General features: G+C 47.4%; 1 protein-coding gene across 2 annotated transcripts in view; it reads right to left on the bottom strand.

The window, feature by feature from the left end:
- Positions 1 to 8,538: 8,538 nt before the first annotated feature.
- efnb2a (ephrin-B2a) overlaps positions 8,539 to 12,519 on the bottom strand; it is a 34,516-nt gene continuing 30,535 nt past the window's right edge. For both annotated transcript variants that reach the window (XM_079276964.1, XM_079276963.1), the window contains one exon: positions 8,539 to 12,442. In XM_079276964.1, the coding sequence (XP_079133090.1) occupies positions 12,039 to 12,442 (404 nt within the window). In that variant the 3' untranslated portion in view covers positions 8,539 to 12,038. The remainder of the gene's footprint in view (positions 12,443 to 12,519) is intronic.

The following is a 12,519-nucleotide window of genomic DNA, read 5'->3' as shown; positions in this document are numbered from 1 at the left end:
TTCAGACACTTTACGCTCCAATACAATTTCTTGTCCTTCCACAACCACAATGCAGTGGTCACATTCAATTTAGAAACACAGGTGCCCAACCAGCAGCTTCCAGAGAGTCTTTAAGTAATGCATCCACATGTACTGCCACCACCTTTCAGATGTTCCTCCTCTCCCTCCGATGTGAAACGGTCACATGGATGGTTCGATGGTTCCATCAGAGTCATCACCTGGAAGGCCTCTACACACTACGGCTGTGTTTCTTTCCAGCTGTTGTTTTTTGTCATAAATACTTTCACACAGAACACAACAATTATATTAATTATTTTTTTGGCGCAAGGTCGATTAAACGGGATTGAGTTACATCAACTGTTATTCACTCAGAGGCTCCGGATTACGAGCCAAGATGGTAAAAACTATATATTACTCCTCATAACCTGGACAAAGGCAGCGCATACCAGATCCACTCCTTCCGTTCTTACCTTTCACAATAAAAGTTGATGGGGAGGAGAGCCCATGACTACAGGATGACTGACAGCTGGTCGAGGACAGCGGGAGCGAGGGACTCAGACGCACCCCTTGATTTGTTGTCAGTGAGTTGATTGACGTGATGGTGAGGTGGCTTCAGCTCAGTTCATTTTAAAGTCCCGGTCTCAGGTGGTGGAGCCATCGAATCAGGTTAAGCTGCATCTTTTCAAGGCTGTTGTCACCACGAGAATAACTGAAACGAGCTGCTGGAAGAATAATGACTGTTTCTGAGACAAAGGTGGACCTCTCTGGACCTACAACCTCTTTAAATAGCATTTATTTCAATCAATTTACCCAAATCTGAATAAAAAGTCAATCTGAAAACACGAGTAAGAAGTTAGGAGCTTGATATGGAGGTGTAATGTGTGTAATGAGTTCTCCAGAAGGCTATTTTGAGTCTGTCGTCCCTGGACAGATGTTACAAAGTCACCCTAAAAACAGAATATGAGTTTAAAATGACAGAGTTATGCATTACTTACCCTTTACAAAGCACGCAGAAACAATACAATCAGAGAGAATATGAATGCATTCAGGACAGCCTTGTACTGCGTCCTCAGGTAAAATGAAGACGTGCAACACAGAGGCTCATCAAACATACCAAGCAGATACATGAGGGAAATTAAGTTAAATAGAAACATGGGCTAGAGACATGATGATGTTTGACATTGTTACACTGAAAACATACATGTCAGAAGCACAACATATAAAAACATGCAGAATATGTCCAACATATTGGTCAGACTGACAGCAACGCAACACTAAGAGACAATATGAGAGCTGCGTTATCATAGCTGAGGCTAGGAGTTGATGCATATACACATTCAGCCACTGGACAGATTATCACACATACTGTAGAGAAACAGAAGTGACTGCTTTGACTAACATCACTATCAGATCACTCCTTGTAGAGTCACACACATCTTATGATTCACTCTGAGAAGAGATGAAGAGGGGGGGGGGGGTTGGGTTGTGACTTGTGATAAAAATCAGACACTTAGGAGGATGATGAAGATGTAATTACAGGCTGGGCAAAGGTAGAGCCTGTAGAAGAGGCATGGCGAGAGGATTAAGAGATTTCAAAGCTTCTTGATTTGTTCCTTTTCTACACGTAACACTACGAGCCACAAACGCTCACCTTCCATTCATCCACACAAAGGAGAGGGGTGCAGCCGGCTGTAGGACAGGAGCAGAGCAACAGGTAGGGAGGCTCTCCATGTCGGGAATGGAAACACATTCTTCTGTGTCGATTAGCTGAAGGTGTTGGCTGTGTTTGCATACCTCTCACCACCCAGAGGTGCATGAGTAAAAACAGTGGGGTTTGTTGTGGCCCAGCATCTGAACACTCAACCTGAAACCTTCTGTCTGCTCGAGGTTCGTATCGCTGCGACGCTTTGATAAATAGAAGATGCACTGCTTGAATTATTTCAAAACCTATTCAATGCTGCTGAGATACATTTCTCACTCGCAATTATATCTGTAGATGTCTCAATTGTCTTTGTATTTTTCAGCAGCTCGTTCTGCTGACCCCAAATCTCCAAAAATCAATGAACGCTGACATACAGATGCAAGACCTCATCCTCAGTCCTGAAGCTGCAGTCCACTGTGTTAGCTTCTCTTAAGCCACCTAGTTACAGAGGGTGGTAAACAGAGATGTGGCTGAATGCAGCAAGAATGTGACTGACAGCGTATATGTGTCATATGAGGAACACAAACAGTTTACTCGTCATAAAAAATCAGCATTGATATGACGAATATCTCCCATGAGAGCACACCCACCAGTGGAATCCATACTCCTGGATGAGTCACTCAGCAGAGTCAGGTGTCTGTGTAGATTACCTTCCTGTTGGTGTGACCTATTTGTTTACTCCCTCCACTTGTGAGAAACTAGGATGGAATTCCACATTCACATAACACAAGAACCCCTTTTCACTCCCAGCTCGTCAAATGCCAACACTTGTTCAGTGGCACCCTTTAGCGTTACCTCGGCCTTTAGCGTTACCTCGCCCTTTAGCGTTACCTCGCCCTTTAGCGTTACCTCGCCCTTTAGCGTTACCTCGGCCTTTAGCGTTACCTCGCCCTTTAGCGTTACCTCGGCCTTTAGCGTTACCTCGCCCTTTAGCGTTACCTCGGCCTTTAGCGTTACCTCGCCCTTTAGCGTTACCTCGCCCCTTTAGCGCTACCTCGCCCTTTAGCGTTACCTCGCCCCTTTAGCGTTACCTCGCCCTTTAGCGTTACCTCGCCCTTTAGCGTTACCTCGCCCTTTAGCGTTACCTCGCCCCTTTAGCGTTACCTCGCACTTTAGCGTTACCTCGCCCTTTAGCGTTACCTCGCCCTTTAGCGTTACCTCGCCCTTTAGCGTTACCTCGCCCTTTAGCGTTACCTCGCCCCTTTAGCGTTACCTCGCCCTTTAGCGTTACCTCGCCCCTTTAGCGTTACCTCGCCCTTTAGCGTTACCTCGCCCCTTTAGCGTTACCTCGCCCTTTAGCGTTACCTCGCCCCTTTAGCGTTACCTCGCCCTTTAGCGTTACCTCGCCGTTTAGCGTTACCTCGCCCCTTTAGCGTTACCTCGCCCTTTAGCGTTACCTCGCCCTTTAGCGTTACCTCGCCCTTTAGCGTTACCTCGCCCTTTTAGCGTTACCTCGCCCTTTAGCGTTACCTCGCCCCTTTAGCGTTACCTCGCCCTTTAGCGTTACCTCGGCCTTTAGCGTTACCTCGCCCTTTTAGCGTTACCTCGCCCTTTAGCGTTACCTCGCCCTTTTAGCGTTACCTCGCCCTTTAGCGTTACCTCGCCCTTTAGCGTTACCTCGCCCTTTAGCGTTACCTCGCCCCTTTAGCGTTACCTCGCCCTTTAGCGTTACCTCGCCCCTTTAGCGTTACCTCGCCCTTTAGCGTTACCTCGCCCTTTAGCGTTACCTCGCCCCTTTAGCGTTACCTCGTCCTTTAGCGTTACCTCGCCCCTTTAGCGTTACCTCGCCCTTTAGCGTTACCTCGCCCCTTTAGCGTTACCTCGCCCTTTAGCGTTACCTCGCCCCTTTAGCGTTACCTCGGCCTTTAGCGTTACCTCGGCCTTTAGCGTTACCTCGCCCTTTAGCGTTACCTCGGCCTTTAGCGTTACCTCGCCCCTTTAGCGTTACCTCGCCCTTTAGCGTTACCTCGCCCTTTAGCGTTACCTCGGCCTTTAGCGTTACCTCGCCCCTTTAGCGTTACCTCGCCCTTTAGCGTTACCTCGCCCTTTAGCGTTACCTCGCCCTTTAGCGTTACCTCGCCCTTTAGCGTTACCTCGGCCTTTAGCGTTACCTCGCCCTTTAGCGTTACCTCGCCCTTTCATCCAACATGAACCCATTTGTGTCAGAGCGACTGACTTAGTATGACTAACAATGACTGCGTAGGCTGCTGGTAAACCAGTTTGGAACATAAAATCCAGTCTGCATCTCCAATCACAGTGATCGTCATCACTGCGTCATATCTTGAAGTTGTTATGTTGGTATGATAAAAAAAAATGTAAGAATTTTTTCCTCATCCTAAGAACAGGATATGCAGAGTATTTCAACACACAGAGGTTTGCATTAAAAGCAGCCTCCAGAGAGATTTCATACTCAAGCAACTCCAACCAAAGTGCCAGCGGGTGTCTTCTAAACATAATCAACGTCAACACTGGAATCTCCTGCATTTAAGACTCTGGCCCTCTCGTTGAGCACAATGTTAAATTATTACATGTGGAGAGAGGTTAGGGGTCTAAAACCCGACTGCTCCCCGATGATAAACCATCCAGCTTCCTCAAAACCAAAAAAACCCATTAAACACCCGCAACGCCTCGGCGCCTCTCAACAGCACTCTGCCGTCCAAGGCATGAAAGCGAGGGAGATAAAACGGAAACGTTAAATAGGAAAAACATCACAAAGTCCCCCCCCTCCTTTTCCTCTTTCTCATCAAAGTGTGTGAGCGAGACGCGAGGAAATGACGGACCACCATGAGAGAGCGAGTGATGGGAGCCTCGCAATTTGTTTTCTCTTTTTGTTTTCTTATTTTCTTCATCTTGGCTTCTCAGGCAGTTTTCTTTCCTAATAAACGGTGAAGATCTGAGATGCAGTGTTGTGGAGATGTTTTCATCTTCAGCTGCAGCAGAGGGTTGTGAAGACAATGTGGTTAGAAGTGATGAATATATAGCCAGTGGCTTTAATATCTCTAATACTGGTGATGTGAGCGGTGTATTAGATAATAATGAAAAAGAAGAAAAGACATGCTGAGTGCTTTCCAACTCTGCGGTTTTGCTCTCCATTAGAGTGTTTAACTGCATGGTTTTAGCCATAATGCGTCTCACAGGACTAACAACTGAGCTACTTAAAGATTTGGGAAATGCTCATTTGATTGCTTGCAGAGATTGAGATGAAAAGGTCATATGAAACTTGAGCCAGCAAACAGTTAAAAGATTAAAGTATTAATCGTCCCGCAGTGGGGCGGTTTGTTCCCTCGTATATACAGGGAGCAGTCAGGTTAAGTAGTGAGGGAGGGAGAGTTGGCATTCCGGAGCGGCCATGAACCGGGGGGTTTGCATGGGATGGTGGAGGGGGACGCTGTGAACCTGGCAACCTGGAACGTCGAGGCCGGCGGGGCGGGGCTTGGTGGTGCGTGATTGCGTCACTGACAGCGCGCCCGTGTGTTGTTGCTGGAAAGTCTGTCGCTGCGTGGCGAGGTGTCATGGCGGCTCCAAGGAGTTGGAGCAGTGTCGCTTTTTGTCGTGGCGCTTGTGGGGGATCCCCCCTCTCCTGCGGTCCAGGCGCGATCATGGGCGGGTCGGTTCCGCTGGGAGATGCGGTCGGGGCGCGAGCGCCGTGGCTTCGAGCACGGCGTGCTGGGATGCTGGAGTCGCCGGACGCCGGGCTGTCGGAGGTTTGTCCCCGAGCGCTGCGTCCGGAGCGAGCGGAGGAGGAAGGGGGGGACTTCCGCGTCCGTTGCCCGCGTTCGGGGGCAGCGGATCGGCGTCTGCCACGGAGGCGTGCCGGGGTGGGACTTGGTTCGCTGGACGATGACGGTCGGTCTGGGTCCCCGTACTGGCGGATTGCCCGGAGGGAGGGATTCCGGTCGATGGATGTGGCCGGTCGGCGGGTTCGGCTGCGTTGGGCCGCCGGGTGGCGTCTGGTCGTCTGATCGGTGGCGTCTGGAAGCCCTGCCTCGGTGGAGTGCGGCCCCGGGCTGTGCGGGTGGCGGCTGGGGAGGCAAACGGTTCGTCGTCATCGGGAGCCCGGTTAGTAGCAGGTCCATGCTGGCGAGGTAAGGGGTTTATTTTCCTTCCCTGTTCGTTGTTTTTGCGGTGCTGCGGGCGTTCTTGCGGTTTGGTGCGAACGACGTAGCAGCCTGACTCTTTTCTGAAGGTGTAGCAGCCTTACGGTTTGGTGCGAAAGGCGTAGCAGGCTGAGCTATGGTGGCCGTGGGTATTTGTAGGGTGTGGCCGGGAGTGGCCCCGTGGAGGTGTGGCCCTGCTCCTGAAATTCAGCTAAGGTTTATCTCCAAAAATATACATTTGTAAAACTCAACAGTAATGTCTCTTTCCAGAAATGATGACCAGTTCACTCAAGAAAACAGGGTTGAAAGCACACTGCTCCCGTCCTAATCATCCAACGCTCATTACAGCCACATCAGCAGTGGCCAACGGGCAGAGTTATAAACCAAAGAAGACTTTGTAGCCACAGTTTAACCTCTTCTGATACCTCCAACCTTGTTTAATCTGACGTTCAATGGTTCACAGACTCAGTGTTGATCTGGTGTTGATGCTGAAAGGAAGACCGGATCTAGACTTGGTGGAGAATGCTCGCTAGCTGGATGCTCGTCACAGCACAAATCGTGCCTGTTGCCTGCTGACTTCCTGTGCTGCAGACTCTTTGGCTGAGCAGAGTAACGGTGGCGAGCTGATGGGCTGGAAGAGCTGATTTGGTGGCTGGCTCACTGGCACTAATAGCTACAGTGGATGGAATGTCTGGCCTGTGATGGCTGTGTCTCTGCCTGGCTATATTTTGGCAGGTTGTCCTTCTGACTCACCGGCAGCATTGCTGGTTATACAGTCTAGTTGCCTGGATATGTTGGCTGACTCATCGGCTTAGTGACAGCTCGGCCCTGTGCTGGATCTGTTTCAGAGAGCAACCATCACTGATGTTCTTTCCCTTTGGGCACTTAGTTTCAATCCAAAAAACCTTAAAAGGGCATTCCACCGATTTTTTCATGTCAATTAAATTACTCAACATGGGGAGTACTAATCAGCCTGTGAAAACATCATATTTTGATGATGATGTCATTGGGTTTATTTATTTTACTATATTTATCCCGTTGAGGGGAAATTTGTCTCTGCATGACAGGCAATGGAGAACAACATGCAAAGAGTCTGAGGCGGACCTGAAACGGGATCTTGCAGTTAGAAGTCAGCACTGTAAGCGTTTGGCTGAGGGCGCCCCATACTGCTTCACTACGGCCCTCAAGGGTGCAGCTGTTTTGCTTCATTTCATCCACCAATGCAGTCACCGTTCAAACATGTGTGTTGGGTATGGACTGAGTGCTTGGCCTGTGGTGTTTCTGATGCAGATTTCCGCTGCGCTCCCTTTGCTCTTCCTTCCTCAGCAGACAGAGGAGCACACACCCAAGTCTCGGCCACGTATGGTCAGAAACACCAGTGAAACACACTCCAGACCTGGTGACGGTGGCTAAGTGGAGAGCAGGGTCGTCCTTCAATCAGAGGATCGGCCGTTCGATCCCCAGCTACACCGTTGCATGTCGATGTGTCCTTGAGCAAGGCACAGCTACGGAGCAACATTGCTCCCGTAGCTGTGCCTATGGTGTGTGACTGTAGACAGTCTCATGGGCAGGTGGCATGGAACCCCTTCAGTCAGTGTATGAATGGGTGAATGGGTGAATGATGCATGTCGCGTGAAAGAGCTTTGAGTGGTCGGAAAGACTAGACAAGTACAGTCCATTTACCATTTACCTTCGGCCAGGTAGGCAAGTCACAAGGTGCTGAAACAGCTATAGATTCATTATGATGTTCAGATATGAAAAATATTGAATTATGTTACTATTCTTAATCATTGCACCCCAAAACAACTAACGAAAAGCCTACAGATCACTTAAGAAATATGCAACTCAGCTTTTACTCAGGGGACTGGTGTTTGTGTCCAGTGTGAAACCAAAACTTCTTTACTGATGATGTGAAGTCACGTGACTTTACGTGACTTCAGCCTGAAGTCTGGCAGCAGAACCCACGTACAGACCCGGGGCATGGAGCGAGGAAGAGGTGGTATTTAGCAGACAGGGTGAAATGAAAGGAAGTGTAGGAGGCCTGACCCATCTTAGGTAATGGAGGTCAGGATATCTCATCTGTGCTCCATCAATTCTTTTACAAATCTGTCTTTCACAAAACCCGAACTTTACAAAATGTATTACTAAGTTGTTGCAGCATACAATGTGTTTTAGGCAACGGTGTGCTTCCAAAATTGCGGTACCAGTTCGAGGACCACAAAGCAGCTCCTTAAAGAAATGGTTTTCTTAGCTTCCTGTGGAAGAGCTTCAATGGGCCGCACACAGCCCACCCTCAACCCCATCCAACACTTAGGATACACTGGCATGGCAACTGAGCCGATGAGTCAGACCTGATCACCCAACAGCAGTGGTGGACCTTCGTTCTCTTGTAGCTGACTGGGAGCAAATCTGTTATAGCAGCAGAAATCATATGTGGGTGTCCGTCTACGTTTGACCAATGGTATATCTTCTTGAATAGGAAATAAAAAATCTGGTTTCTTATTTGAGTTCTGATGAAAATTAAATGTGATGAATATGTAAATATCATGTAAATGACAGCATGGCCTCAGGGAGACTGAAGCAGTATGAAGCGTGTCCTCTGCTCTACAGTGAGATGAATAAGTCAATGAAAGTGTCATTTCAACTCTTTTACTGTCAAGTCGTGTGAAACAATAAGAAAGAAGACATTATTTATTCATGCGGTGTGAAAGCAACAAAGCAACACAGGCAGACAGCGCGTCCATAGGAAAAACATTTTATTGAAAAACATTTTCAGTTTGTAACAGACTGGTGGAATGTGTGTCATTTATCCTCACTTTGAACTTGTTTTAAATTGTTGAATGTTGAAACAATTTTTTCCCAGCCTGGCCATCTCACACTGCAAGGAACGGGAGAACAGCGCGAGCACCCGGTGAGCACGACTACAGGAACCAGGGCGGACCAACAGACAATGCAAATATAATAATACTGTATTACTCACAAACTGGACTGAGGTTAAATCATAAACGGAACAGAAAGGAAAGAAAAAGAAACTAATTCAATAAATATTTATGGTTCACACTTATGGCACAAATATGCAGCAGTTGGTTTGGCAACTTTTCTCTCATTTTTTTAAAAACCAAATTACCATGGAAACAGTGCAAAAGGGGAGGGAGTGGGGAGGACACGGGCTTTCCATCGAGCGCTAGCTAAAATACATAGCAAAAAATTCAAATTTTATACAAAACATCTTACTTTAAGAGTTTATAAAAAATGTTTTTATTGGGTTCTGGTCAATATTTACATAAGCTATTTACCAAAAAAGTAGTATGCTCTGTTTTACTGACATGTATTCCATTTTTCTGTACTTTTTTTCTCCATTTACTTTCCTAAAAAGGTGAATAAGGCTATTGTAACAACCCAGGATCCATATACAATACAAACATTAATGTATTTACAGTTTCTTACCTACAGAAGTACGGTGCAAAATTACTGAGTCAAGTGACCAAGGGCTGACCATACGAGCAAGGCATTTTACAGTAGCCTGAGGTGCTTCTCCTTGCCTTCGGGCTAAGACTCTCACAGCATCGCTACAACATTTCATCACAGGTCGACTCAAAGCCGGTCAATGTTGGGAGAGCGTTAGTCGAGTGGCAGCTCAGAAAAGGACGTCAGATTCAAATAAACTAATAAGATTGTCATATTCTGCCGCAAACAGAGCAACTAAACAGCCATTTCTTTGTGTGTGTGTCTTCTTTTCATCTTTTCTGCAATACCTGTTCAGGTGTGATATATATGCTTTTTAATGGTTTCATTTTTCACAGTTTACCTTTGTACTACGGCACATAGTTAAAACAGAAAAGGTTAAAATAATACTACAAATAATGCAGGAAAGGAAAACTAACAGCAGGCTTGTGTGACGTACTTTGCTAGTTTTGTGTCATTTGTTTGTTGTTACATCTTTCAGTGGTTAAGAACACTTTCCATAGGTGGTTGTTTTTTCTCAGAATCGATTAAAAAAATAAATAAGAATTGCATATTTGCAGATTTTGTAGCCTCTTAGAGGCACAAACCTCAGATCATACAAGGCTTGGCTTTTCGGTGAAATTTTGATGTTCTTCGTGAACAAATGACGATGGGCTGATGCATGCACTGGGAACAGCTAAAGTTATGATTATGATGCTAAGCCAAAAATATGAATGGATGTGAAGTCACTGAAATATGGACTTGTTCAACACGCACACACACACACACATGCACAAGAGAACATGAGAGGTGTGTATGAGGAGAGTCGGGGCACTGGGTGTTCGTGAGAATTATCCTTTGGGAAATGCTACACTGAGTGAGTGTGGGAGACATACTCTGCCCTGTACACCAATGTGAGCTATTTTGGGACAGATAAGTCTCCTCCCCCCGGGGCCCTCTTTCCCAGGCCCCGTGTCTGTGGACGGGAGCTCATGAAAATATGGGAGATATGAATTAATCAAATCCTGGATTGCATAATGTGCACTTCTACCATAATATATTAACAATCCTTCTTCTTCTTCCTCCTCTCCATACGGCCTGACAACACCTGTGCTCTATGTGTTTATCATAAATTAATTCTGCGTTTTATTTCATTGTTCACCTTTGTAATGTACTATGATGTAAAAAAAGAGAGAGAAGTAAATCAAATAATCACAACATGGAAATGCTCATGGCTATTAAGAAACAGTGACAATGTAAGAAGATGTCCCTGTGCTTTTTTTTAAAAACAAGAATAGGAGAGCACCGGCCATGCTGATTCTGGGCCCTGAGGGCACCCTTAGTCATCACTGGACCCCCAGGGGTAAACATTACAGTACCTAGAGCTGTCTCAGCCAGCTACGCTAACCTCAACTAAATCTCGGGCCTCTTCCTCCCCTGATGCGAGAAATGGCAGTAAGGCGAATTGGATTTCTTATTGCCCCGAACACTTTCCCGTGTGAAAGCCCAGGTTGTAGAGGAGTTGAGGCGAGCCCTTTCTGCTAAATCTGATGGGATACAGCTGCTCTGCCATCTCAAGCTATCACCGTGTCTCTCTCTGACTGCTGCCAAGAGTGGAGGTACCAGAAAAGGGTTAAAAGTGCTGCTCTATGTATATGAAAGTCCTCCACTCTTCTCAGGAGCCTCCTGGGCAGTCCTGACACATGCCTTGTTCCCTGGCGAGAGTGCGCAAATTGAAGTAAAATCCTTGCTCCTGCTCTCGCCACTCCTAGCCACTGTTGGGTCACTTGTGTTTGAACGTCACATACGATTTAACTTGATCACCAAAGGAAAAGAAACCCGCTATCTGTACTTGAACTGCACCAGGAAATGAAAACCAGATACGACCAGAAACAAGATCAGTAAATGTTGAAAGTACAAAAAAACTATTTTTCTTTCTTGAGACCTTCAAATATCATCTGAAAGAAGTGATTTGCTGAAAACATATCTGGGAGGATTGGTGCAATCCACACTTAAACCCAAACAGTTGACATTGACTGGTGAGGCCGTGTGTCTGTGCGTGTGGCTGAATGTGTGTGTATGTGATGGTGAGCATGTGGGTGGCAGGGTGAGTGGTGATCTCCATGAGTCAGTCAGGAAAGTCCCAGAGAGGAGCGCTGTGGGAATCTCTCCCCGTCCTCCTCGTCCAACTGGTGGATCCACAGAGTCTCTCTGGCTAGTGAGTATCAAGGGAGGGCAGCCACTTTGTGAGTTCATGGTCAGCCCATATTCTCCTTCACATCTCCTCGTTTTTCTTTTTCCAAGCAATAGTCTCTCTTATGGTGAAGCCACGAATTCCTTCCAATCCTCTCTTGCCAGCAAACCTTCGCGTTCATACATCCATCCATCCGTCCTGTCCCAGACAAAGAAAAACAAGCTGTGCATCCGTCTAACTCTCTGATCCCACAACACTCAGTTCCCTCAAAAACAAAAGGGGGAGCAGCATCGGGGGAGGAGAGATCGTCCTGTCTATTTCCAAAGAGCCCCAGAGAGCGGCAGCGGTAGCTTTCTCTCCGGCCCTCCACCCATCCCGTCTGCACCGACCACACCAGAGTGACAAGGTATCAGCAAAGCTTTGATAAAGAAAGAAGTAGTGATAAAACATCAGAGACGAGGAGGAGGAGGAGGAGTCGACAAAGAGAGAAAGAGAGAAAGAGCGAGAGTGATTGCGGGCGTGCCATTGGCGCCAGCCAAAACTAAAAACCCGCTCTGCCCGGGATTGTTCCAGTTTGTCTCTTGCTTTCAAAAGTTCCACCTCAGACCTTGTAATAGATGTTGGCCGGGCTCTGAGGCGGCATCTCCTGAACTATGTAGACAGGGTGGCCGTAGTCACCGCTGACCTTCTCGTAGTGGGGGCAGAAGACGCTGTCAGCAGTCCTGAGCGGGATGATGATGTCGCTGGGCTCCGAGCCGTTATTGTTCCCGCCGCCTCCGCTCCGTTTGGGCGTGGCCAGCGTACTCAGAGACAGCGTGGTTGCGTGCTGCGGCGAGTGCTTGCGGTGCCGCCGCCGGTACTTGAGCAGCAGCAGGACCAGCATGATGATGATGATGATGAAAATGACACTGCCTGAAGCGATGCCAACGAAGATGGCCACCTCGGAGCCGATGATGCTGGAGGACTTTCCACTGTCATTGTCGATGCTTTCTCTGGGCGCTACACCTGGGAGACAGAAGGAGGCAAACGTGAGGCTTAAATCATATCTTCTACATATAAACAGGTTCAAAATTGAGCGGTCT

Source organism: Melanostigma gelatinosum, assembly GCF_949748355.1.
Source record: "Melanostigma gelatinosum genome assembly, chromosome: 10".
In the NCBI taxonomy this organism is placed as follows: Eukaryota; Metazoa; Chordata; class Actinopteri; order Perciformes; family Zoarcidae; genus Melanostigma; species Melanostigma gelatinosum.
Note: the sequence above shows the minus strand (reverse complement) of the source record. Positions and strands in the feature narration are given on the sequence as shown.